The sequence below is a fragment of the Mustela nivalis genome (assembly GCF_964662115.1).
Source record: "Mustela nivalis genome assembly, chromosome: 14".
NCBI lineage: Eukaryota > Metazoa > Chordata > Mammalia > Carnivora > Mustelidae > Mustela > Mustela nivalis.
The window spans coordinates 18,772,195-18,798,769 of record NC_139033.1 but is presented as its reverse complement, the minus strand read 5'-3'; the positions used below and the strand labels follow the sequence as shown (position 1 = coordinate 18,798,769).

At 55.6% G+C, this 26,575-nt stretch overlaps 1 protein-coding gene across 8 annotated transcripts in view; it reads right to left on the bottom strand.

Moving 5' to 3' along the window:
* Positions 1-26,575, bottom strand: part of EP400 (E1A binding protein p400) — a 97,808-nt gene that overhangs the window by 54,368 nt on the left and 16,865 nt on the right. For 7 of the 8 annotated variants that reach the window (XM_082699894.1, XM_082699896.1, XM_082699895.1 and 4 more), the window contains 15 exons: positions 18,542-18,632; positions 17,085-17,192; positions 16,187-16,572; positions 13,810-14,100; positions 12,887-13,072; positions 11,218-11,358; positions 10,452-10,530; positions 9,665-9,714; positions 9,255-9,312; positions 8,380-8,469; positions 5,771-5,878; positions 4,542-4,732; positions 4,111-4,288; positions 1,142-1,278; positions 131-300 (listed from right to left, as the gene is read on the bottom strand). In XM_082699894.1, the coding sequence (XP_082556020.1) occupies positions 131-300; positions 1,142-1,278; positions 4,111-4,288; positions 4,542-4,732; positions 5,771-5,878; positions 8,380-8,469; positions 9,255-9,312; positions 9,665-9,714; positions 10,452-10,530; positions 11,218-11,358; positions 12,887-13,072; positions 13,810-14,100; positions 16,187-16,572; positions 17,085-17,192; positions 18,542-18,632 (2,264 nt within the window). The remainder of the gene's footprint in view (positions 1-130; positions 301-1,141; positions 1,279-4,110; positions 4,289-4,541; positions 4,733-5,770; positions 5,879-8,379; positions 8,470-9,254; positions 9,313-9,664; positions 9,715-10,451; positions 10,531-11,217; positions 11,359-12,886; positions 13,073-13,809; positions 14,101-16,186; positions 16,573-17,084; positions 17,193-18,541; positions 18,633-26,575) is intronic. The other variant, XM_082699898.1, reaches the window with a different exon arrangement.

Sequence of the window (26,575 nt, the reverse complement as noted above, 5' to 3'; positions counted from 1 at the left end):
CCTGCAGCCCCCGTGCACTGACCCAAGGGAAGGGAAGCAGGCAGCCAAGCAGCAGCTCGGTGTGCCCAGGACCACACACACCCCTCCATCCACCACCCCCAGGACCCCAAGCGGGCCACGCGGGTCAGACCTCCTCAGGGTGAACACGGCCTCCCAGTGCCTCTCGGTCATGCCGCGGACACGCTGCATCTCATCGATGACCAGGCAGCGCCACCGCACACGCGTGAAGGCCGCATAGCCCCTGAAGAAGTGCTTGTAGGGAGCGATGCACACGTTGAAGCTGTTGGGCTCCGTCCACTCCTGCAGCACACGGAACAGGCCTCACCTGCGGCGTCTCCCTACACCCCGGCGGGGGCTCGGCCCGCCGCCGCCCGCGGCTCACAGCATGGTGCAGCTGGTCTCCGGGACCGCTCCTGCAGGGGTTTACGGTGCTCGGACTAACCGAGAAGCCACTCTGGGCATTAACCACCGTTTTGGGACATCACCAGAGAGCGTCACAAGGGCAAGCAGCTTCCGCAGGTGCAACCCGAGTACGCAGGAAGCAGCAGCGTCTGTGCCACAGCAGACTGCTCTGTACGCTTTGAAACCCACAGAAATAACGAGAAACGGGGAAACAGAAGACACATCTCAGCGTACTCACTTTTCCACTAAATGCTACTCAACACAAAAGTCTAATGATGAAGCAAACTTTCATCTTCGGGAAAAACTGTGGCCTCCGGTACTCTTTCACTCAGAACCAAGTGCTAGATGGGAACAGGGCAGAAACCCTGGCCAGCACGGCCCCTGTAGCCCTACGGAGTGCGTCCCCGGGGTCACCTCACGAGCTCACAGCTCGGAACTCAGAGTACACTAGAAGCTCCCGTTCAGGCTTGTGGTGCTCACTGGCCCGCGGGTGGAAGGGATGACTCTGGAAGGAAAGCGGCCACGGCCAGGCATGGGCAGGGCCGTGGGCACAGGGCTCTCCTTGCCACAGGCAGGCTGTGCTTTCCAGGGGCTCAAACACACCTAGGAACAACCCGAAGGTCTCACAAACCAGGGATTCAGACCAGTACACGTGTCCGTCTGCACATCCTCAAATCTGTCTCCTATACAAATGTGGAACCATTCCGTCTGGTTTTATTCCATGTTTAAAATCAAATACCTGTCTCTTGGCTTTCAGTTCTCTGTGGCTGCCGACATACAGGAGGGTTTTGAGCCCGGGACACCACCGCTTCAGCTCGAGCTCCCACTTGAGGATGTTACAGCCTCTCACAACCACGAGATGAGGGCCCCAGTTGCCTACAAAGGAGAAGAGACAGAACTTTCCCTTTAACCAAGACCATCTGTCAGGTCTGGACACCGTGCGCTGTGCTGACCCGAGACACGGGGCAAGTACACGTGGGAAGTCCCCGGGGCATGATGCAGACACGTCCTACCTCCCGCGCCACCGACAGACCTGCGGAGGAGGGGCAGGGGCCTGACCCACAGCGGGCGCGCGACAAAGAGCCGCTGAGTGGGACCGAAGAAAGTGAGTATTTCCTCAAAGACACGCTGACCCCACTGCAAGCACAGGCAAGAACATGCATCTCTGAGGAACAGCGCTCGGCCCCAGCCTGGAGCCCTCCTATGGTGGCCGCGCACTGAGGCTTGGGCTCGGGTGCAGAGCCCACTCCCCGCGTCCAGCCAGAACACACCACCCAAAACAGTTTCAGCTTCAGTCCTCCGAAAAATAATGCCATCAGTTATGAGAATACACACAAGACAAAGTTCCACGTCCGTGCTATAAACCAGACGTACGCCACACGGAGACGGAAATGGCGGCTTGGAAAGGCTGCGCGCAGGAGACACGGCCTCGTGTGCAGAGCACCGTGTCCTGCGCTCCAGAGGGCCCACCCAAGAGGGACGGGAACGAGGACGTCAACAGACACAACAAGACAAATCTCTCTAGAAGGTGCCCCCAGGAGAAGACAGATGCACACCAGCCCCAGGTGCCCTCTCCCCTACCAAGGAGAACCAGGACTTCGTATAAGCCAGCATTTAGAACGTTGCTCCACGATCGGTTTTCTGCAAAACCCCTCACACCAGACGCACTGCTGGGGCCCAGGCTGGGCCTCCTGACGTAGGGGCTCTGCTCTGCTCACAGTCCCAGCCTGACGCCCGGACCAGTGCTTGGGGCAGCACGGGCACCAGGCGTGTACCCGGAGTTTGAGGGACTCACATATTCACTTGTTCAAATGATGAACTATTAAGAGTCCCTATTTTTGGAACTGTAGGCTGCTTCCACTTCTTACTCTTCTAAATATCTAACGAAAATTTTTCTAGCTAAAGAGTAAGACAGAGAGGCAAGATGATAGTCTAAAGTCACTGTGTCTAAAACTCATTTTCCAGTGCCACACTGAAAATTTCAGGACACCAGGTCAGAAAACAGAAACAAGTTAATCAAGAAAATAAGTCCTGATATCAATCCATTTGTACCGAAAAACTGAGAGAGCGCCTGGTGGGGCTCAGTGGGTTAAGCATCTGCCTTCAGCTCAGGTCGTGATCCCAGGGTCCTGGGACCAAAACCCGCATCGGGCTCTCTGTTCCATGGGAAGCGTGCTTCTCCCTCTGCCTGCCACTTGTGCCCTCTTTCTCAAATAAATAAAATCTTTTGAAAAGAATTAAAAAATAAAAAGATTTTAAAATCTTTTTAAAAAAATAAAAAATAAATAAAAAATTTTTTAAAAAATAAAAAAAAACTAAAGGAAAATAAAACTGAGACTGACGAAGCTTTTCTCAGAAGGGCCAACAAAGACAGTGCTAGCGATGATGAGGAACAAGCGCAGCGAGCCCAGGGAGAAGGAAGCAGCAGCCTTCCCGAGGCGTGGGGGGGGGGGTGTTGGGCGACCACCACCCTCTGCACACCCGCCTCTCTCAGGTCTGCTGCACGCCGCGGCTGCCCCGTGCTCATCAGCAGGACGCCCCCCCCTAATTTCAAGAGTCCCCTCCCAGCTTCTGTAACTCCACAAAGAGGACAATGTGTCGGCAGTTCTGGTCAGCTACGAGTCCGCTCAGTCTGCATCTGGAACACTCCCTTTGCAAGAGGAACATTACAGATGACCCATGGACAACATGGGAAAGAACCACGCGGGTCCACGTAAGCACACGCGGATTCTTTTCAGTATACACAGTACCGTATGTTCTCTTTCTTACGGTATTCCTAATGACGTTTTCTTCTCCCTGGCTGACGCTGTTATAAGAATACACTACGTAACACACAGAACATACCAAATCCGTGTTAGTCACCTACTGGTGTTATCAGGATGGCTTCCGGTCAACCGTAAACTACCAGCGGTTAAGTTACGGGGAAGGCAAAAGCTCTATGTGCGCTGACCTCTGCACGGGAGTCAGTGCTCATGGCCACCACACATTGTTCAAGGGTCACCTGTATGCAAGACCCTGTCGTGTGTCAGAGACACAGGCATGTGTCCCTCTACAGCCCTCCGAGGCCCGGAGCAGGGGACAACACAAGCACCTGCCCCAGAGGCCGAGTGGAGGGCAATGAGTGGGGGGAGGTGGATCCCTAAACATGCCAATACAGAGGCCACAGGGCCTAGACCAATGTCGTGTGAAGTCTAGAGGTGAAGAAGCAGCGGGAGTGGGCGGCCCCTTACAGGGAGGCAGGCACCCTGTCTCTGCCGCGGTGTGTCTCTGCCGCGGTGCAGCTGTGGGCCCTAGCCCCCTAGCAATGCCCACACACCAGCCCCTGCAGAAGCCCGGCAGTGGAGAAGCGGTCCCAGGTGGCGGGGCCCGCCCGGAGGCAAGGTGGTGCACGCCACCGCGACAAGGAAGGTGGGCACGTGGGGAGAGCTGCCGTGCACACAGGTCCTGGCCGACAGGGGACACGGGAGTCACACAGCCCTGCTGCAGCCTGGTGGGCCTCTCAGTGTGCTAGATTCTGAGTCACAGTGAGCTGCTCACTCTAGGGTTAACCGCAAGCAAGTTTTTCCCTTGTTCTCACCATGCATATTTCTGACCTGTTCTGGGTCTCGCACCAGAGCACAGGGCACAGCAGCAGGAAGAGCGGCCACTCTCCGTCCTCATGCCAGATGCCCTCCCCACCGTCAGCCTTAGCAAGGACACTCTTCTTACCTTCGTTGCAAGCCAGGTGGGCAAAGAAAGCAATGACCTGCACCGTCTTGCCCAGCCCAGCTTCGTCTGCCAGGATGCCGTTGAGGTTCTTCCGGTAGAGTTTGGCGAGCCAGTCCAGGCCAATCTTCTGGTAGTCCCTGAGCGCGCCGTACAACAGAGATGGCGCGTTCAACTTCACCTGCAGCGACACATGGGCCGAATGGGCCCTTCTCAAAATAATGCTCAGAAAGTTTTGTGCAACGCGAAGCCAAATCAGCCACACGGTGAGCCCACTAGAGCCCACAGAAAAGATCTAGAGGTGACAAGAGAAGCAAGACAGTACTCGCTTTTCCTGACAACCTCTGCAGCTGGCACAGAGCTGGGGGGAAAGACCAAGCCTTTTCCCAGCCTCGCGAAGACACCACCCCCCACGTGGCAGCCCGGCGCCTCACCGTGGGGCTGACCCGGGCACTGCCCTTCGGCAGGACAGCTTCGGCCACGGCGGTCACCTCCGCGATGTCCTTTGTGTGAGGGCTCCCAAGAGTCATTCTCTCCGCAGCTTTGAACTGGTCCATGATGAACAGCGAGTCTATGAGAACCACATCTTTCCGGCCCTCCCGGTCACCCGGGGCGCCTTCCACATCTGTGAACAAGAGGACAGATCTGCAGTGGATGCGACACTTTTATGCGCCTACTTACTGTTTATAAAAAGAAATACAAGGAAAAAAAAAAGAAATACAAGGAAAAAAGTTGTCAGAGTCCAAATATTTCAAATGCACTATTTTTTTAATCTGTTTTTAACCCACTTTATATACCTAACACTCCCCAGATGAATGGGTATAAACTCCTGTAAAACCATCACATGCAGGAGCGCTCTGAAGAGCCCTCAGGCAAAGACGGAGGACCTGACTGAACCAGGAGCCGGCGCCACCAGCAGACGTATGGGCACCGAAGGGCTTAGTGGCCGCCCCTCCACCACCAGAAAAGGGAAAGTCACAATCGTCTCCAAGGACTAGCAAGCAAGGAGGCCCGCAGCCCACCCTCTGGCCCTGTCAGCCCCGAGCTTCTCTGCTCGCAGGAATCTGCGTCTAGTGATCAGGACAAGTAGAATGGAAACAAGGAAAAACGGGCTGTTTGCTTAGATCGTCTAATGAAAGTAAAATAAACTCCTCAAAACGAGCGCATTAAACAAACAAAGCCCACCCTGAATATACATGATACAAACCCAAGTCTATGAAAACAATGACTTTCATAAACATGGACAAAAACATTTCCAAGTTGTTCACAAGTACTCTAATAACTGTGCCAAGTTAATAAATGAAAATAAAAAGCATAGAATTTAACAAAACCCTCTCAGTGCAAAATTACACATTAAACATACTTGCATCTTTTTACTTTATTTTTATTTATTTTTTGTTTTTGTGTTTTTAAGCAGGCTCCACGCCAAACATGGGAGCCCCAGTCAGGGCTCAATCTCACAACCCAAGATCAAGACCTGAGCCGAGATCGAGTCAGATCTCACCCAACTGAGCCACCCAGGTGCCCCCACGTAACGGCTCGCATCTTTCTCTCCCATCAGTCTAGGAGGAAAGGAAGGTGACTTAAACCCTGTCGTAAGTACCCTCCTCCATGTGACCTGGCTTTTGCCATGGGTGAGATCTTTAAAGACGGCAACACAGACCTTCTTCTTCGCTCGCCTCCTCACTGTCGGGCTTCGGTTGCGGCCACTGGAAACTGGGCAGAAAAGCTCCTTCGTACAACTTCATCAAGTCAATTAAGGGCAATTCAGCTGGAAAGGATCACGGGAAAAGGGGGGATAGTTTACAGCACGAGAAAGCACAGCTGCAGCCCTCCTGCAATTAGTTTTTTCCAAAAAGGAACTATTGCCCGAACTATTGCCCGTTACTGATCCCGTCTTTGAGGCACGTTCTTTATAAACATGAGCATCTTCGACATGACATGGAAAATTCGATTTTTACTCATAAAGGAATTCTTAAGATTTCTAAAATAACCTCATAAATGAAGACTAAAAGCTATAACCTAATAAACGTAATAATAAAATCACTGCTGATGGAAAATAATTGATATGAAGAAAAGAAACACCAAATAAAAGTCAAAACAAAAATTAAGCAGAAAAATGCTGTAAAAAGCACATAAAAAAGTTGTGATTCCTCCCGCACCAAGAGCTTGCCCTAGCAGACGGCCAGCGGGGCTGTTCCATGTCCGCCGACGGAGCGTGGCAGAGACGCTGGCACGGAGTCCAACCTGCCCGAGGCGCACCCCGTTCGGGGGAAGCCACAGCAACAGGAACACAAGCAGGGCATGGAGGAGGCAGGAGGAGCGCCAGAGTGGGGGAGGGAGCAGCCGCCGGGCCACCACACAGCGCCCCTGGGGGAGGAGGTGCTCCCTTCCAGACCTCGCCCAAGCGCACCCCTCCCCGGAAGGAGCGCAGGAAGGAGCGCAGCAAGCCGGCGCTGATGCGACAGGCAGAGTGGACGCTCTTGGGGGTGGAGGGGCGGCCGTGCCCATGGGGTGTGTGTGAGCTCCACAGGGCCGCTGCCCTCCCGCCCTTAGTGAACACACCCCTTACTACAACTCTGAAACAGACCAGGCACCTGAACACAAACCTCACAAAAAACCTGCAATCGTAAAATGTCCCTGCAGGCACCCGAGAACGACCTGCGTGAGTGGACAGGCAGGCACACCGCGATCAGGGACTGGAAAAGCTCGGCCTCGTCAAGACGCAAGTGTCGACTATCACCCTCCGACTCCAGGCCACGAGGCCCTGTGGATGTCTGTCCTGAGGCGGAGGAGGCCCGGAGGAGGCCCGGAGGTGGCCGAGGCCGTCCCGAGAGGATGGATGCGGAAGGACCCCCAGCCCGCGCTCAGGACCAGCACGGAGCCCAAGGACCCACGCCGGCCAGCAGCGTGACAGCACGACAGCGGGCGGGGAAGAGCCTGCCGTCTGAGCTGGCCAGGACCAGCAGGAGCAGGGACCAGCCTTTCAAATGGGGCCAAGACGACTGGGATCCATTTGGGGAAAGGAAAAAAGGAAGGAAGGAAGGAAGGAACCAAAGAATTGTACTCTTGCTCCACACAACAGGCAAAGGCTATTCTAAATGGATCAGAGACACGGATGTGAGAGTAAAATTAAAAAATCTGTGGACAAACAGGAAAACTGCCTCATGATCTCGAGGTGAAAAGAGGCTTCCTGTGCCTCTGGGGGTCTCAGTCTGTTGAGCATCTGCCTTCGGCCCGGGTCATGATCCCAGGGCTGGGATCCAGTCCCCTATCTGGGTCCCGGCTCAGCAGGAGCCTGCTTCTCCCTCTGCCTCTCCCCTGCTTGTGTGCTCTCTCTCTGACAAATAGATAAAATCTCTGAAAAAAGAGAGATTTTTTTTTAAACAAGACTGACAAATCCAACTACACTAAAGTCAAGAACACCCGTGCATCAGAAAGCCCCATGAGGTTGACGGAAACACGGCACAAGCAGGGAGAAGCCGCTGAGATGCACGTGACCAGCGAAATGGCCACATCACAACGCACAGCTGCAGCACGCAGACACGGGAAAGCAAGCTCAAGCCCACGGTGGAAAAGAGGAACCCGTGAAAAGGTGCCACACTTCATCTGTTCTCCGAGACGTGCCACCCACAAGTACCAGGAGACGTCGTGTTCCCTCACCAGGGCAGCAACAGCGCCCCGACGTGCGGGGCTTGCAGCGAGCCCCGCAGCCCTGCCAGGCCAGTCTCATCCAGCGGCCTGGCCTGTGTGAACACTGGCCCGGCCCGTCCACTCTGGCACACACGTGTGCCGACCCCAGCCACAGGAGCACTCCCGCGGCGTGCTGAGGGAGGACCAGAGGACAACCTGAATGTTCAGCAGCAACCCACGAGGGAATCAATGACACGGTCATGCCCGGAATGCAGCTCAGCAGTGACAGCTAGGGAAGCCGCAGCGACACACCACGGCCAGACGAAGCTCGGGGACGGGAGAGCCCAGGGAAAGCGCGCCAGGGTGCGACGCCACTGAGACGCCGGTCCTCCGAGCAAGCCCAGCAGCACCCCGGGCCGTGTCGGGCGGCAGGGCAACCACAGCGGAGGCGACGAGCCGCTAGGGCAGGTCACCGGCCAGCGTGCGGTGTCTCAGGCACTCTGCCCCACGCTGTGCAGTGTGGCCTGGACGCCGGCGCTCGAGGGCTGTGTTGGGTTTTGGATCTCACAGGTTTTCCCACGTTCTTCTGTACGTGTTCAACACTTCCTAATGGCATCTGTGGCACGGCGCGCAGCCCACCTTCTTTGGCTAAGCTGGACAGCTCTGCCTGGTGGTCCACGGCCCCCTCGTTCGCTTCTTCCTCTTCTATGGTCTCCTCCTCGTCTTCCACTGAAACAGTCACCATGACATGTCAGGGATGTCGTAACACCACCAGCCTCCAACACGGTCTCGCCAGCTATGAGAGCTGAACCGGGCCTTTCTGTTTTCCGGGTGAAGTCTGGAAGTGCGGCTGTACTGAGCGGCCGGGGCGTGAGACACGGCCTGGGTCTTCGCTACTCGACAGACCATCTCCAGCAGAACACGGAGCGCTGTCAAACCTCTCATCCCCCTGCTAACCCCACAGCACAAAATCCCAGGAGCAGGCTGCACGGGGTCCTGCTGACTGTGTCATCACCCACACCAGGGTCCCAGCCACTGCTCGGCACGCCGTTCCCTCAGCTCAGCTCCCGTCCTGTGCAACCAGCGCCTCAGACCAGGGTGGTCCCACACCCCGCACCGCACGTCCAACAGAGACGTGACTCTGGGTGAGAAGAACCCACCGGCAGCCCACGGCAGGACTGGCCCAGCTCCGGCCTGCCTCCGATCTGAGCACAGCTCTCACGCCCCAGCCCCGCCCCAGCCCCGCCAGCGGACTACACCTTCTCTCCCGCCAGCCTCCGCCCTTCCCTGCAGGCTCCTCCACGCAAACAACCCGTCTCCCAGCACTCCTGCGCTCTCCCTCCTCCACAGTCTGGCTTGTTTCTGCAGACACCCACCCACCCCCTCCAAGGTGCCTGGCCCCCAACGACACAAGTCACTGGGACCCCAGGCACCCTGACAGCACTGAACAGCGCTACGCCTGCAGTCTGAGAGAGCCCGCCATGCGGACAGCAAGAGAGTGCCAGGGGACAGACCTTCATCGTCAGTCAGAGATGTGCTAGCTTTCCTCTTCCTTCCAGACAACCCCGACTCCTGAAACAGAGAATAAAACCTGCAAACACAGAATGGGAAACGCAAGCAGAAACGTCTACTTCACACGCTCCCAGGAAGACCGCGGTGAGCCTGGGACGCCCACGCCAGCCCGGATGCCATGAGGCACAGGTGTTAGGCGGCAGGTGGAACTACATCCCGGCACTGTGTCCTCCCTTGTCCCCAGATCAACACCCCGTGACAGCCGAACACTAAACATCAGGCTTCTTCCCCAGAGGGACTACTACGGACGATATATACACGTTTCTCCGGACAAAAAAGGGACCTGCTTTATCAGGCGCCGTGTCTTCTTTGTGGTCTCCCCCTCTCACCTAGTCCAGGAGCCTCAACTTACCAGGAAAGCTTCCGGCAGTGCATCCAGCCCCTGAGGCCTCGACTCTTTTCCTAAAGACAAGGAAGCTGATTACTTTCACCGAAGCTACGTGTGTAGGCCGTGCCCTACTGGTACCTCCTCGCGGGAGGACAGCGAGTGTCAGCTCCGCCTCCTTCCTTCTGGGAACCGGGCCACAACACAGCACCAGCCAGCAGTCCTGGACCTACCAAGTTCTCTGGCAGCTCCCCACACGTCTCTGGTCTGGGAGGTGAACCTGGGCGCTAAATGGCAACGTGTGTCTTCTAGAATCTCTACCGTCTCACGGCTCTATGACTCCACGCAGAGCCCGCCGCTCTGCCTCCATCCCTCACCAGCAGAATGAGAATCACGCCCCCTGACCCACCCCAGCCAGTGACAGCTGCATCCGCTGGTGCCTGGCCCACATCACAGTGTCCAGGGAAGGGGCGGTCCCGTCAGAGCACTGCAGAGGCCATGCCCCAACCACAGAGGTGCCCACGAGGTGCAAGCCCCTGGGGGAGATCATCTCAGTGTCCGGCACCAGCCACAGGGCACAGGCACAGAACCTCAACCCCAAGAGCGCCCGAAGCTGATCAAGGGGGCCGGGGCGCTGACCTGTGCCAGCAAACCTCAGAGCGGCATTCACTGCTACAGCAGCTGCATGGGGGGCCGCGTAACGACGGGCTCAAACTGGTGAGCAAGTGCCCCCGCGTCACCACGGCAACCAGCTGCGGGACAGCAGGGGACGAAAGTGCCACAACAACACGAGGGCTTCTAAGACGTGTCCTACCTCTCCTGGGCACCTTCTGTAAAGTTAAGGCTTTTTTCCTTTTCTCTTCCAATTCTACTTGTAGTTTTATCTCCACGACCTGAGTACAAAGAGTGGAGTACAAACAGGCCGTTAGGGACGGAGGTCACGGGAGCTCTGCGCAGGACGTCCGAACTCACACGCGGGGTCGGAAAGCACAGCCGTCCCACCACCCCGTCAGGATGAAGCCGTAGGGCACTCCGCCAGCTGTTCCACAGCCACGCGCTGCCTGAGCCACATGGGCTGGGGCGGGGTAACGTGTTCTGTAACGGATGCGCGGCGCAAAAGCCATGTGGGAAATGGGCTGCCTCCTATGAGTGGCGTTTACACGGACGGAAACACTAGATGGCTCCTTGCCAACGGCACGAAGCCAAGGCCGTGGTGCACAGCCAGGAGTGCAGGAAGCAGCGCGGGTGCACGCACCTGTCCCAGGGATGCAGCGGGCACGACTGCCCAGATTTCCGCGTCCCTCGGCCAGGCACGTTCAGAAAACAGTCTATGTTTTTAGGACCCCATTTATTTATTTTTTTATTTATTAAGATGTTATTTATCTGACAGAGAGAGATCACAAGCAGGCAGAGAGGCAGGCAGAGAGAGAGGAGGAAGCAGGCTCCCCGCTGAGCAGAGAGCCCAATGCGGGGCTTGATCCCAGGACCCTGGGATCATGACCTGAGCTGAAGGCAGAGACTTTAACCCACTGAGCCACCCAGGCGCCCCCTCAGGACCCCATTTAAATTCCAGGATTTACCTGTTCAATATTTGACCAAAAACACTCTATCTCCCGGGCGGTGGAGGCAGCGATGCGCCTCAGTCGGTTCTGCTCCTCCTTCCTTGCCTTCTCCTCACGCAGCTTCTTCTCCTCATGGTGACGCGCCACTGTCCTGATGAGCTGGAGAAGCAAGGGTTGCAGACCTGACACCACGTGGCCACAGGCAGGCACCCAGGGCCCCCGGCCGCCGACACAGACACGCAGGGGGACGTGTCTTCGCCTGCTCTGAGGGTGCAGGGGCCGCGCCCACACCAGCACAAAAGGCCGCCAACACGCTGCCTGGCTTTCTACAAAGTGCTAGTTTACTAAATACACTGACTTTCCCTCAGGAGGTACACCATACTGCGTCACAATCCTCTTTCCCCACGTGACCTACGATTAACATCTTTCCATCCAACACGAACACCTTCAACAGACATCACTTGTACCACAAGTTGGGGGGGAGTTCATCATTTTCACGGCTTTTCCTTTAAATCCCAACCCGCCTTCCAGGGTCTGGGCTCTCTTCTCCTACCAGCAGTCCTCCAAAAGGTGCTGAGAAGGAACCTGGCAACAGACACCTCGTGAGCCTGGGCATGCCCGGCTGCAGGCCAACACACTGCGGGGAGAAGTTGCTGGAGGCCTGCTGGACACCACGGACGGACACCCCCCCCCCCCCTCACAGACTCCTTGGGGCCGTGTCCTGGTCCAATCACAGCCCTGGCACAAAGCCTCCTGCTGCCCAGGGTCTGCAGTCTCTCACAGAAGAGGGGTAGCACTAGCTGCTGGTGCCCTACCCACCTGGTGCCCACATGCTCAGGACCATCGTCCTTTATGAAAAAACCGTGCCTAAGGAGCAATCAGGTTTTTCTGAATTCCATGAATCTGATTTAAGACCCCAGTCTACGTAAGGAAAGCAGAGTTCGGGGACAGGGGTAGACAGCAGGGCACACGGGACCACTCCCCAGGCCTGAGAACACGGGAACCAAGAAGAGAGCAGGTATGCCCCAAGGAACAGACGGCAGTGCAGTGACGTGAGAGAAGCAAGGCCCAGAGCCGTTTACACGTAGGCCAAGACAGCTGCTTTGTACTCTGAGACCTAAGGCTTCTGGAACGCTGTCCCCTTCTGCATTCCTAGTATATACGCTGGAGCCATCTGCTAAAGGCTCCCCAGGACTGGGTGTCCGCTTTAGGACCAGTAAGAAGGAAACCAATCCTCAGCCAGAACTGGGAGGGCGCTGGACAGAAGACCAGGCAGTGCAGGGCCGTGGGCAGTCTGAAGGCCCAGGATGGCCCCCTGGCTGCCAGGAAGCCAACCAGCCTCACTGCCCCCTGCCAACCCTGGGCCTTCTCGGCGCCCGCATCACACCAGCCCTGGCACCAGCCTGGGTTCTGGGGGCTGCAGGCCTCCCGACCGCCAGGAGGGGCTGACAAGCAGCAGCTGAACGCACGCGGAAGCCGCAGCAGGGGCAGACACGTCCGCCCCCCGCGGTCCAGCCCAGGGCTCTGAAGACAGCCCCTCGCAAGGAAACCGCACAGCACGGTCACTTCCTCAACGGTGCCAGGACACGCGCCGTGTTTAGGAGGCCAGCCCCTGAGAGGCGGTCTGCGGACCCCACACAGCAGTGAACGCGCACGTGTCCGGGAACCGCCGCCCCCTGCGCCTCACCTTCCTGGCCGCGGCCATCTTCCACCTCCTCTCCTGGGCAAAGTCCGTGGCCATCCACCGCATCTCCTCCAGCAGATAGTCCCAGTGCGACTTGGGGCGCGGGGCCTCCTGCAGTTTGGGCAACCGCCTGAGGGACCACAGGCCTTCTTTCCTCAAATCTGCTATCCGCTGATGGATCTGGTTTTCCTGTGAGGAGTACGGGGCAAGGTGTGTCCCACACACAATTACTAAGTGCGCCCCGCTAAGTCACACCCCGAATTCACAAAGCCTCAGTAACAAAGACAGGACCGGATGCAAAGATCCAAAGAGGCCCTAGAGAGGTCAGCAGACATGCCACCCTCCCCGGAGACCGGGGAAGCACGGTGACACCCTGTCTCTGAAACACAGACCAAATGCACGGGCCAACGTTCACACCAGAGCACTGACAAGGGAAATGACACGTGCCTGGCCCTTGCTCCAAAACCACTGCGAAGGGGAGGGCTGGCTCACCCGAGGCTGGCCACACATCAGCACCGAGTGAGCTCCGGACAGCAGCCAACACTGGGGCTGGGACATCCTACCAACCTCGGTATGCTTAGTTCCCCTCAGGAAGTTTGAACTGCTCAGTCACCCCATAAACAGCAAGCACTGACGAGGGGCCAGGCCACGGCCACGCTGGCCTCAGCCATCCTCCTGGCCCTGCCCCGCAGCCCGCACGGAACGCCGCCTGGGAGGTCAGCAAAGAAAGGACGTTTCCCCCCCACAAGCCCATGTTCAGCAGGACAGGTCCAGTTTCCCAGTGGTAACCCTGGTTTCTAACTGATCAGAAACCACGTTTGACCCTCCTCACTACAGCTATGCATCCTGTGCAGATACTGAGATCAGACGAGCTTCACAAACTAGAACATGTGGGACAACCCTCTTGACATTCCCAGTGCACTTACCAGTGCTATCTGTTCTGCCAGCTTGTCCTGAGAGCTGTCTTGGGGTGGGGCGGCATTCTGAGCTGGGCTCTGGGGTTTGGGCGGTGCTGACACAGCTGCCCCCAGGGACCGAGAGGTGACCGGAGACAGCGACTTGTTGGCTGCCGAGGAGGGTCTACTCCCTGCAGAGACCCGTACCGGTGACGGGCCCGAGCCGCCAGCAGGAGCTATGGACGAGGTAGAAGAGGCCGCCGGCGGGGGTCGCTGACAGGGCTGGGCAGGGTCCACGGGCGGTCTCGTCGACGCCACCGTCTGGCAGGCAGAAAACAGGCCAATGGTGAACAGGAGACCTCACCCTCCCACGGGTGCAGCCACATGTCAGAGACCGCGTCGCCCCCAGAGGTGCGCACAGGGGAGCCCCTCCGCAGCAGAGCACAGAGGTCGTGGGCACACGGACACACGGACACACCCGCCCGACCACGCTCACAGTGGGGACACATCCCTGCACTCCACAACGCTGCACCAAGAACGCATCTCAAACTCGGCTTTCATGGCCGTCTTATCCCAGGGGAGCCTCTGCCTCTGTTTTTTGCTTTTTGCAGCTGTTTCTCCTGTTCAAATTATTTTTCAGAATTTATAATTGTATAAGCTTTTTTTTTTTTAAGATCTTATTCATTCATTTGAAAGAGAAAGAGACACAAGCGAGAGAGGGAACACAAGAGTGGGAGAGGGAGAAGCAGGCTTCCTGCCAAGCAGGGAGCCCGATGCAGCGCTTGATCTCAGGACCCCAGGATCAGGACCTGAGCCGAAGGCAGACGCTTAAGGCAGAGCCACCCAGGTGCGCCTGTACAAGCCTCTTCTTAACTGAAAAGTACCAAATGTTCACCTTATACCTTTTCTTTTAAAAGGGAACACCAACTCCACATGCCCCTCTCCCGGCAGGCAATCTGTCAGGTAGAGATTCCATCTCTGTCCATCAGAGCAGGTCAAGCCAGAGGAACCCCTCCCACCCCGGCTGAGACAAAAGCTGAGCTCCCAAAGGACTTCTGTGGGGAGGCAGAAAGCAGAGAAGGCAAGGCGGCCCCACAATGTAAGAGGCACGTCTAGAGCCTGGAACCCGGGGAGACAGCGACGGAAACTCTCTGCCCCCGGGCAGTGTGCGACTCCTGTCTCCGCCTCACCCAGTCTCCGACTGCGGCTGGCCGTGCTCCTGGAGAGAGAGCTCTAGCAGCACCCGCCACGGCCCCCGTCTCCGTGCTCGGGGACTGCTCGCCATCAGCAACGGGGCTCGGAGACTACAGCGGAGACCGTGTGGCCCACGGTCCTGACGTGTTTCACGTCCCCTCTTTGTGGCCCTTCACGGAAGTCTATCAGCCCGACCCAATCTAGAAGGGACATGTTTCCATGGGTTTTCTAAGGAGCCGATCCTCTCAACAACAGGGACACGTCAAGGAATCCAAGCAAAACCCCAGTGTGGCCTGAAGTTAGCCGTGTACCTCAATAAAACAAAGTACTAGAACCAGAGAGACCTGTTTCCACAAAAATGTAACAAAAACAGTGCTGGGTCCCCAAGACACGCAGAGCGTGGCCACTGCACGGCCACGCAGACCTGCACAAAAGGATCCAGAATCCACTGGGGCACAGATCACAGCTACTCCAGTCACCAACCAGGTGATCATGCCAAGTTATTTCAGTCTCTCGAGTCTCTTTATGGTAAAATAGGGATGACAAAGACTGTACATCCTAGAGCTGCTGGGCAGAAAAAATAATGCCAATAAAGTCTCTCCACAGCGCCCAAAGCCAAACAGGTGGTGAGCACGAAGCAGATACAGCTGCCGTCACCCTGTCACCAGAATGGGTCAAACCCCGCACACGTCTCAAAAAAAGGATCTGGGCCAATGACGATCGGTAGGGGACGAGGCGCATCATGCTAGAAACCCAGGGAAGAAGGCTTTGTGCCTTCGCAGAGCGCAGAGCACCCAGAAGAGGGAGGTGCCCGTGGGGGGCCCCGCAGCCGGCTGGGCGTGGACAGGCCTACACCAGGAGCTCGCTGTAGCCACGCAGCCTAAGGCAGCCCTGCGTTCGCACCACCCCCATTGTGCAGTGGTGGGAGGGCGCCTGCCATCCGCCTGCATCACTGGACACATCAGCCGGGATGACAGGCAGGACGCCCTCTGCGTGGCCACCAAACCACCAGCAGCAACTAGCCTGTACTGCTCGCTGGTGTTCCCACAGCGTAACTGGGGCCACAGAGGTGGATAAAGGGACGCTGGGCAACGTACTGGCTCCAAGTAGGACAGCAAGCCGCCAGGAGGGCAGGACAGCACACACACCCATGCAGCGCATGTCTCGGTTCACCTTTCACTTCTAAGCAACAGGACAGGCTCCCACCGAGTACCTGTGGCTGGGAAGAGAGCTGAGCGGCCTGCATCTGAGCCTTCCCAGGCATCGGGGCGTGCAGGGACTGCGGCACGGGCTGCGGCGGTGGCACCGGCAGTTGGCTGGGCGGGGGCACGGGGATAGAGGCATTCGACTGTGGCGTCTTCGCAGGGACCTGGAGCTGCACGTGAGGCTCCACCGCCGGAGGCTGCTGAGGAAAGTGCAGCGCTGGCGGGAGGGGTGCGGCGGGAAGGCCGGCGGGGGGCAGCCTGCCAGGGAGCTGCGGCGGCGGGGTGTGCAGGCTGGCGGCGTTCTGCACCGGGGGCCCCGTGGATGGGTCGTACTGCTGCTGGCTTTGCTTCTGTCCGGCGAGCTGGGCAGCTTGAGGGGCCGGAGGCATTCCTCCTGCAAGAGAGGAACAGCCCCAGCAGCGCTGAGTCTGCAGCCCCCAGCCTCTCCGCGCACGGCAGATCTCCCACCCCGGTGCTCATCACAGACCCGTTGGAGCCACCGCACACTCCAACGGGAAATGCCACTGGTACCAACGTCTGTTACATACCTCTAGTGTCATAAACGAGCCCACAAAGGAAAGAAAGGTACTTGAGCCCTGCAAGCTAGCCCCAAGCCGAGCAGGCACGGTAACCAGTGCCCCGACCACAGAAGCAACCAAAGAGTGTGCTGGCGTGCGAGGGGCAGGATCCCAAGGAGGAAGAGAGGCATGGCTCCCTCAGGGAGAGGGCCTGCCTGCACTGGCCCTTGCCCTCACCCGCACCAGAGCTCAGAGCCGTGTCCCAGCCTCAGGAACCACGTCCGTGGCACGGCTGCGACCGCATGAGTCCCACCAGACGCCAGGCCACGAGGCCTCTCCGCCGCACGCACTCTGAGCGGGAATAGCCAGTGCGGCCACCGGGCCTTACCTTGAGCCGTGGGCATGAGCTGCTGAAGAGGAACCCCTGCGTTCGCCCCCGGACGCTGGAAAACTGGCCCCTGGTGGCCCACTTCAAGCCGAGGCCGCTTAGACGGCTCTAGAAGAAGTTTCAGAAAAGGTGTGATTCGATGTAAAAACAACACAACAGATGTAGAAAAAACATGTGTCAGGGTTTTTTTTAATAATCTTTGAACAGGGAGGCCCTTTGGCCCTTCCCTATGTGAACCAAAATCCACAAGCCAGAAAAGCTAAGGTCGATGAATAGAAGTTCTTTCCATTAAAACTTCACAAGTGTAAGAAGCAGCCTCATACAAAAGCAAGGGCGATGGCACCCCAGGAGACCACGGTGTGCACGGCACGCGCATGCGCGAGAGGCTGGCGGGGCCACCATGCGGAAAGCTCTTCCACGTTCATGGGAGAGGTGCCAGCGACCAGACACACAGAACAGGTGAAGAGCAAAAAGGGCTCAGCAGAGGCAGAGTCACAAAAGGTTAACAACACGGCAAGGACCAAGCAGCCGCATCAAAACTGAAGAGCTCCCGGCACACCAGACGAGCCGTGCTCCCCCCGCAGAGCAACAAAGACCAGAGGAGTGATCGTGCTTCGCCCACTGGCCACAACGTGAGAGCACCAGACACTGGAGACGGGACTGCAGAAGGGCCGGCCCTGAGGACCACGTGCATTCCTGTGTGGTCTGACCAAGCACTTTCATTCCCAGGAGCTTCTCCCTTAGATACAGTGACAAACGTGTCAAAAAATAAATAAAATCTGGGTTCAGTGTTCAGAGGAAGGAGGCTATGGAGAGGAACGCTACCACGGACGTGCAGACGGCCGGAGCCCCACGCGCCGGAGGAAGGCGCGGCCATCGGAAAGAGTGTGGTCCGGGCTGGCCGAGGCGGCCTGGGAAATAACTGCTGGCGACCAAACAGGGCACAGCCAGCGCGCCCACACCCCCTCGGAACGACCACGGGCGACCACGCGAGCGTGCGGGCAGCAGGTCCGGCGTGCACACAGACGGCGGCGGCAGTGAGCTCTGTGGTGGGGCACAGGGAAGGAACACCAAAGCAGAGGGACACCTGCCTCACAGCTTCCTTGACTGCCCAAATCTTTCACAAAACACATGTGTTTTTATAATTCGAAAAAAAATTTAGTTTACAAAAAAGCAACTGACAACTTGAAAAAGAAGGCAGTTTTACCCTCAATCCTATCATGAGGACTAAGGGCCTGCCAGCGCACAAAAACCCAAAATGGAACCTCCCGAACTCAGTGGGCAAACATCTCAGTACACACCCATGCAGCCACACAGATGCTCTCTTCAGCCGACCAGCACAAACAAATTACTCTCAAAGTAAAAAGAAAGTCACCAAAACTAAGCACATCAGCATTCATGCAGCCACTACCCTGTGCGCCCCCTCAGGCCACTCGGGCCCGTGCTCTGGGACATACCTGCCGGGGTCCCCGCCTGCTGCCTCTTAAAGGGGTCCGTCTCTGCCACACTCGTGGGCCCCGCCACAAGGGCCCCCGCCAGAGCTTGCTGCTGCAAGAGAAAACGGGCACGTGAGAGTCTGATCGTGTCGGTGCCTTACAAGCACGGTATGAACTAAACTACCGTGATTACACCACACATTGGCCTCCCTACTCTCTAACTAGAGAAATGTTAGCTGCACAGCACATGTAATGTACGTTCTCATATAACACGGAATTTAAAGTTCTAACTTACCTCTGGAAGGGGAAAAAAAGGATGTGTGTTAGATCTTATTCTGGTTTTAAATGGAGTTTCCTATCAGTGCAGACCTACGTTCCCTCAGAAATGAACAGAAACGGCAAAGGACAAGCCCGTGTCAGCAAACACGGGTCCTCAGTCCGACACCTGCGCCTCCGTCGGCCACGCTGCCTGTCATCACTTAACCCCCAAAACACAAAAACTGAAAATCTCTTCCTCCTGGAAAATGACACTAAAACCCTGCCTGACAGACAACACTCTGATAAACTTGGGTCTCCTCAATGGCACTGTGGCCAGCGGGCTCCCTACACAGCTGGGGATGCCGGGTAACGTGCGTACAGGCGATGTCCACAGTTGACACGGGGAGCTTCTGGCACGGACGGGAAGTGGCCAAGTCGGGGCGCCCCACGCCTTCACATCTGTGTACCGTCCCCGCAGGGCTGCTGCTTGCTAAGGACGATGTGTACCGAGCCCTCGTCGTGAACACTGTGTTCACGGTCCCACGGGGTCCGCCGTGCTGAACCCAGCACGCTGGACGCCGAAGTCACGCACGCCTACACAAGGCAGTGCCCGGGGGGGGGGCACCCTGCCAGCGCCAGCCACGCTACAGGTCGGTGCCAGCGCCAGCCACACTACGGGGCCTCCCCTGGGGACAGGTGCAGTGACCGGCTGAGGGCAAAGTGGGCGCCGCTATCTACGCTGAGTGAAGACGGGGAGGGAAAGGAGGGAGGAGAGAAGATCTGGTCTCTGGGCACGGGATTAGAAGTAATTCCTAATTGGGCACTTTTCTAGATCTTCCAAACATCCTACAATGAACATATACTTTTATATCAAAAGAAGCCCTTTCTTTAAATAACAGAAACTGGCAAAAGATTCTACGTCCAGAAACGGCCAAGTGATTCCTATCAGACGAACACGAACTCTGGAGGGTGGGACTGGGCGCCTGCGAGGAAGGACAGGAACCAGGAGAGGCTCACAGCTTCCCAGCACTTGGCCTGAGGGCAGGCCCCAGCCTGCGCCATGCGGCCAGCCCAGACCCAGACACATGTAGCCTCACCGGCCGGAAGGCCACAAGGACGGAGCGCACAGCACCGCAGCGGAGAAGGCGGAGTCGGCCCGGGAGAGGACTGCACACGGGGAGGCCCCGAGTCCCTGGTGTCCAGCTGCCTCCTACAGCAGGCACACACGGACTCCAAGCACAGGCCAAGGAAAGCACGCCGAGCTCTCAGGTGCCCTCAGTCGGGAGAGTTCCAACTCAAGCGCGCTCGCTCCTGAAGCCGAAGCGGGCAATACTGCTCGAAGACCGTAACCGAACCCGGTGTCTGCAACGCCTCGTTCACAGCGTCCGGAGTCTCTCCCAGACACAGAGACGCAGGAAAACCCGAGCCACGCGCACAGCACAGCACACAGGCACAAACCCCACGCCACGTGAACGCCGGGCTCAGCAGCAGGGACCCCAGCGACTTCAAGAAGCCCAAGGACGTAAAGAAAACATGCTGCAACGAAGAACACAGGAAAACTGTGACCACAAAGAAGGAACTATTAAGAAAGAGAACCAGACGGAGGTGCCCGAACTGAACAACAAGCTCTCTGGAAGACAAGATTCACTGGAGGGAGGAGCGGGCAGCAGAGGCCCCGAGCTGCAGGCGAGGTGCTGGGAGAAGCGGAGCCGCAGGCTGGTGCGCCCAGGTGCGGCCCGGCCGGGCGCTGGGAAGACAACAGCCAGGCCGAGCCCAGGGGACACACGCCCACGCGGCCCAGTCACCCCCTCAGGGCTGCACAGCCCCCAAAGGGCATGCAAAGTCTTCTCCAAAACGGTGCTGCGGAACGAGGCATCCACAGGAAAAGGCTAAAACACTGGACGTTACAGAAATAAAGAACTTGTGCTCATCACAGCCACGGGGCAGGTAGGGGCAGGCTCTCCCTTCCCCCGGCTTCCTGGCTGCCCCTACTCTTGCCGTCAGAATGACTCTGCTTTCTCTTACACTGTCTGGCTGACTATTCTACTGGGAAAGATACTGCAGTGTTTAAACTAAAACCTGAGGGCGCCTGGGTGGCTCAGTCATCAAGTGTCTGCCTTCGGCTCAGGTCATGATTCTGGAGTCCTGGGATCGAGCCCCGCATCAGACTCCCTGCTCCGTGGGGGGCCTGCTTCTCCCTCTGCCTCTCCCCCTGCTCGTGCTCTCTCAATTGCAAAAATAAATAAATAATTCTTTTAAAAATGAGCTTGATTTCAATTAGCAATCATTTATTAGAGTTCTTAAAAAAGAGAGAGAAAACAGAGATTCTCTGATGGGAACTGAACTCTGAGTGCCCATTTTAAGAGAGCAGCAAAACAGACCTTATCCATAAAAGACAGCGTAGTTTCCGGGGAGTGGAGAAGCTCCACCAGAGAAAGAACAGGTGAGGGCACTGGGGGTGCCGCTCACAAGAGAGACCGTCTGCCCCTGAACGGGGAACACACCGAAGTTACTCGGGATGAAGAAATTGAGAGCAGTCACGACAGCGGGCAGTCGGCTGGGCGTAAATCTCAGCCCAATTTAAATAAACCCAACTATGAACTAACTGGGCCTGTGGTCGGCAAGTCGGGGCGAGCAGTCGGAGCGGGGACAGGACGCGCAGGCGGGGAGAGCTCTGGTGCGCAGGCCTCACCGCATCTCAGCTCGAGGTTCCACCGGCGCTCTCCCTGGCTCACCGGGCAGGGAAACTGAGGCCAGCACACGCAGAGAAGGCCCTGGCCCTGACTGCACGCCTGTTACCACAAACCAAGCTGCCGACCTCCACCCAGTCTACACCCTCAAGCTTGGAACTATCCACATAAAACAAGGACACACATGTAGGAGCAAGACAGCAGCAGCAGGGGCGTCTGGTAGCTCGGCGAAGCCTCTGCCTTCGGCTCAGGCCATGATCTCGGGGTGCTGGGGTCACAGCCCACGTCCGGCTCTCTGCTCAGATGACAGCCTGCGTCTCCCTCTGACCTCTCCACTGCTACTTCTCTCTCTCTCTCTCAAATAAATAAAATCTTTTAAAAAAAACAAAAGCTAGCAATCGTGGGGTAAGGTCACAGAGCTACCCTTTCCGTCTCCTCCAGCACGGTAAGGACAGAGAAACCATCTCCAGTGAGGACGGCTGTTTAAAATCTAAATAACAAGGGGACACCAGGGTGGCTCCGTCATTAAGCGGCTGCCTTTGGCTCAGGTCATGACCCTGGGGTCCTGGGATCGGGAGCCTGCTCCCCCCTCTTTCTACCGCGCCCACCCGCAGGTGCACTCTCTCCGGGGATCGAGCCTCGGTCAGGCTCCACGCTCAGCGGGGAGTCTGCTGGAGATTCCCTCTCCCCTGGCCCTCCCACGAGCACTCTCGCTCTCAGTTGAACACAATAAAAATACAATCAGAGCAACGCTTGTGCTGCTCAGGCTCGTGCCTCACAGAGCCCGGGCTGCGCGTGAGCGTCTGCACTGTGCTGACCTACACACTCAGCTCCTCACACCATGTCCTCTGCCTCTGCTTCCTAGACAACTCCCCCCACACCCTTCTGCTCCACACGGTGTGGCCAAGCCGCACAGGCAGCCACGCGTGTCAGCACTGAGGCACCACCTCCTTCCCTACTGACGGCTCCCACTGACGTTGCTCTGTACAAACGTGCACGATCCGCTGACCTGTCCTCCCTGCCAGTGGACACTCGGTTCTTACCAGCTGGACGCTCTTACAACCAGGGCCACTAGGAACACCGTTATACCTGGATTCTGGCAGACACCCTCAAGGATTTCTTACAGCACGCTTCTAGGACATATGGTCTGCCTGTGCTCACCTCTTCCAGGTCAGGCAAAATGTTTCCAAACATCCGTGCTACCCTCTCGTCAAAAGTAGATGAGAATTCCACTGACCCACAACAGCAGATTCTGTCCGGTTTCATTTCTGGTGATCTGGTGAGCATGACGTCAAGTCACAGTGGTTTAACCTGTGTCACCATGGAGGCCACACGTTTCATAACCTGACAGGTACCTCTTGCCTTCCGCTGTCCCACTGTCCTTAGGCAAATACTTACGGATGTGCTCTAGAAACACAGTAACGTGTGACACTCCACGAAGCATTAACAAGAAAGACGCCCGGCTTATTCAGGTTCTCACAATCTCAAATGCCACAGGTCTTAGCTTCAGTCACGTCAAACTCATCACGAGAAGCACCTAAATATCAGGTTCAAATTACGCCTCCCCACCAAAGTGGATGGGCCCCTTGCAGAAAGGACTGATTCTAGGCCAGAGGAAGGAAAACACAAGATGAACCTTAGTGTGTGCCAGCAAGGAAGGGCTCAGAGAGTGACCAGGACACGTCAACCATGCAGGAGGCCGAGCATGAAGGGCTCCATCAGGTCAAAACACACGGTAACAGAAGGGCCCTGGGCAGCAGATGACAGAGGGCACAGAGACCTGAGCGGAGTGGTTAGACCAGCAGCTGACAAATTCCACAAGCCGAAACACAGATCTGTGCCTTCCCCGCCAATAAATTACACCTCAATGTGATCGAACTCACCTTCTTTACAGACCCAGGAAGAAAAAAAACCACATGATCATGCAAATAGATATAAAAATACCACTTGACAAAATTCAATATCCATTCGTGATCAATACTAGAAATAAAGAAATCTCCTTCACCTGGTAATGGACATCCACAGAATCTACAGCTACTATCACACCTGATGGCGAAACACTAAATATTTTCCCCAAAACATCAGGAAGAAGGTAAGAATAAGTATTCTTATTCACTGCAAAAGCCTGATGGACCACTCCGCTGAGCAAATCTGGAAGTCCTCGCCAGGACAATAAGGCAAAAAAATAAAAACACATAAAAGGCATATAAACAGGAAAAAAAAAAATAAATCTTGCTTTTCTTGGCAGACATTACTCCCTATGTAGAAAATCCCAGGGAATCTACAACAAAGCTCCTAAAACTGACAGACAAGTTTAGCAAGGCTACAGTACAGGTTCAAATAATCACCCGCATTCCTACACATCTGCAGTGAACGTCTCAATTTTTTTTAACAACCACATACAATACCACAGAAACACTGGAAACACCTGAGTATAAATCTAACAAAATATGTACAGAAGGGGCATGCTGAAAACTACATAAAACGCTGATGAAACAAATCAAAAATGACCAAAATAAAGGGCGAGATATGGCATATTCCTGGACGGGAAGACTCAGTACTGTCAAGGTATCACTCCTTCCCACAGTGGTCAACAGATTCAACATAATCCAAATCCAAATTCTGCAGATATCCACAGAGCAGATTCTAAAATCTCTATGAAAATAGAAAGGAACTAGAGTGACCAAAATCATTTAAAAAGAAGAAGAAGAAGAAGAAAAGAAAAACGTTGGACTCACACTGATTTCAAGACTTACTACAAAGCCGCCGTGGCCCAGACCATGTGGCATTAGCAAGACACAAAGATGAAGGGAATCCCAGAGAGTCTAGAAAGAGACCCACAGGCCAGGAATCCGCTCATTTTCAGCAGCGAGGCAAGGTCAGTGTACGGAAACAGAGTGGCCTTGTCAAGACACATTGCTGGAACGAGCGGAAATCAACAAGCAGAAGAGCGATCTTTCACGTAATACAGAACCTGCCTCAAAGGGGATCGTGGACATAAGTGTGAAACTCAGAACCATACAACCTCCAGGAAAAAATACAGGGTTCTGTGACCTCAGGCCGAGCCAGGAGTTCTAAGGATGACAAAAGCATAATCTATAAAACCAACAAAATGATAAAACAGACTGCATCAAAACCTAAAACTTCTGCTCTGGAAAACAGTAAAACAGAGAAAAAGATAAGCTTCAGAATGGCAGAAAAACATCTGCAAATCTCTATCTGACAGGGAACCTGCATTCACACCACACAAAGAATTCTCAAATCGAACAGCGACACGCAGGAGTCCGACCTTCCCCAAGACGACTCACAGACAACCCTGCAGGCTGGGGCCAGGACCGGAGAGGAGCAGGCAGGACGCACCAGGGCCTCCCTGCCGCTGGGGGCAGCAGAGCGCAGAAGGGCACAGCCAGGGAGTCTTTGCAGTTTTTTAGAAAACTCGGGGGCGCCTGGGTGGCTCAGTGGGTTAAGCCGCTGCCTTCGGCTCAGGTCATGATCTCAGGGTCCTGGGATCGAGTCCCGCATCGGGCTCTCTGCTCAGCGGGGAGCTTGCTTCTTCCTCCTCTCTCTGCCTGCCTCTCTGCCTACTTGGGATCTCCATGTCAAATAAATAAATAAATAAATAAGAAAATAAAAGAAAACTCGAACCTATACATGCCCACAATCTGCTGCCAAGTCTGAATCTGAATGAAACAAAGGCCTAGGTTCACACACACAAAACTCTCTGTGAGCACCGAGGCAGCTTTACTCCTAAGTAAACAATCCAACTGCCCTTCAACGGGTGCGTGACGAGACAAAGCGGGGACACCCCTGTCCCCAGACACAGACGACTGGTAAATGACACAGCGTGGCCACTCAGCGACAGAAGCCACGCGCAGTCTGACTCCATCCAGGTTTCGTTCATTCTGGAAAAGGCAAAATCACAGAGGCAGGGGGCACAGATTCTGGGAGGGTGATGGAGCTCTGCTTCTGGACCACCACGGTGGCTACACAACTCTGTGGGTTTGGCACAACTCAACAGAACCACAAACAAAAAAAGAGTGAGTTTTACCGAATTCAGTAAGTCTAAATAAATAAATACTATTAGTGACATTACCTAATGACTGAAATAAAAATCCACATATGAATATGTAAATGGAAGAAAAAGGAAAGCGCACCGTTCACAGCAGAATGCCAACCGATCGATGCATTAGGGACAACGGAGCTAGAAAATCCATTCTGCAATCCTGAAGGTGAAAACGGGTTCTGGCCAGATGGCAGAATTAGTGGCTCAAAGTTTAATGAGATACAGGATATTTAACTGAGTCTCAAAGTATCTTCCCCAGATTATTTATCATTTACCAAAGAAAAACTAAGAACCTTCCATTGCAAAAGCCTGACGGACACCAGCCCCACCGAGCGGTCAGAGTGCAGGTCACCAGTCCCAAGACTGCCGGCCTCATGGCCTCCTAACACGGGAGCACGCGCAGCACACAGCGTCACTTCTGGGTTTTCCTCTCAAAGATACATGGCCCAAGTCAGACACAAGGGAGCAGCAGGCAATCCAGTATCAAAGATTCTACCAAACAAGTAGCCTCAACTCAAAAATGTAAAAGTCATGAAAGACTGAGGAGCCAGGCCGGATTAAAGAAGACCAAGGAGGGGGCACCTGGGTGGCTCAGTGGGTTAATCCTCTGCTTTCGGCTGAGGTCATGATCCCAGGGTTCTGGGATCAAGCCTCGAATCGGGCTCGCTGCTCCGTGGAGAGCCTGCTTCCCCTCTCTCCCTGCCTGCCTCTCTGCCTACTTGTGATCTCTGCCTGTCACATAAATACATAAAATCTTAAAAAAAAAAAAAAAAGACGACCGAGGAGGCATGACAACTACACCCAACGCCCAACAGGCGACCCCAGCCTAGGGTAAAACCACCAGGGCCAAGCCTTGAACAAGCCGGGTTTGAACTGCACAGGTCCACTCACACGCAGATTTTTTTCCTAGACACAACAGTAAGTGTATTTTCTCTTCTTCCTTGTGATTTCCTTCTCACCAGCTTACTTTACAAGAAGAATACAATATATAAAACAAATTAACAGACAAAATACATGCTAATCAACTATGTTATCTGTAAGGCT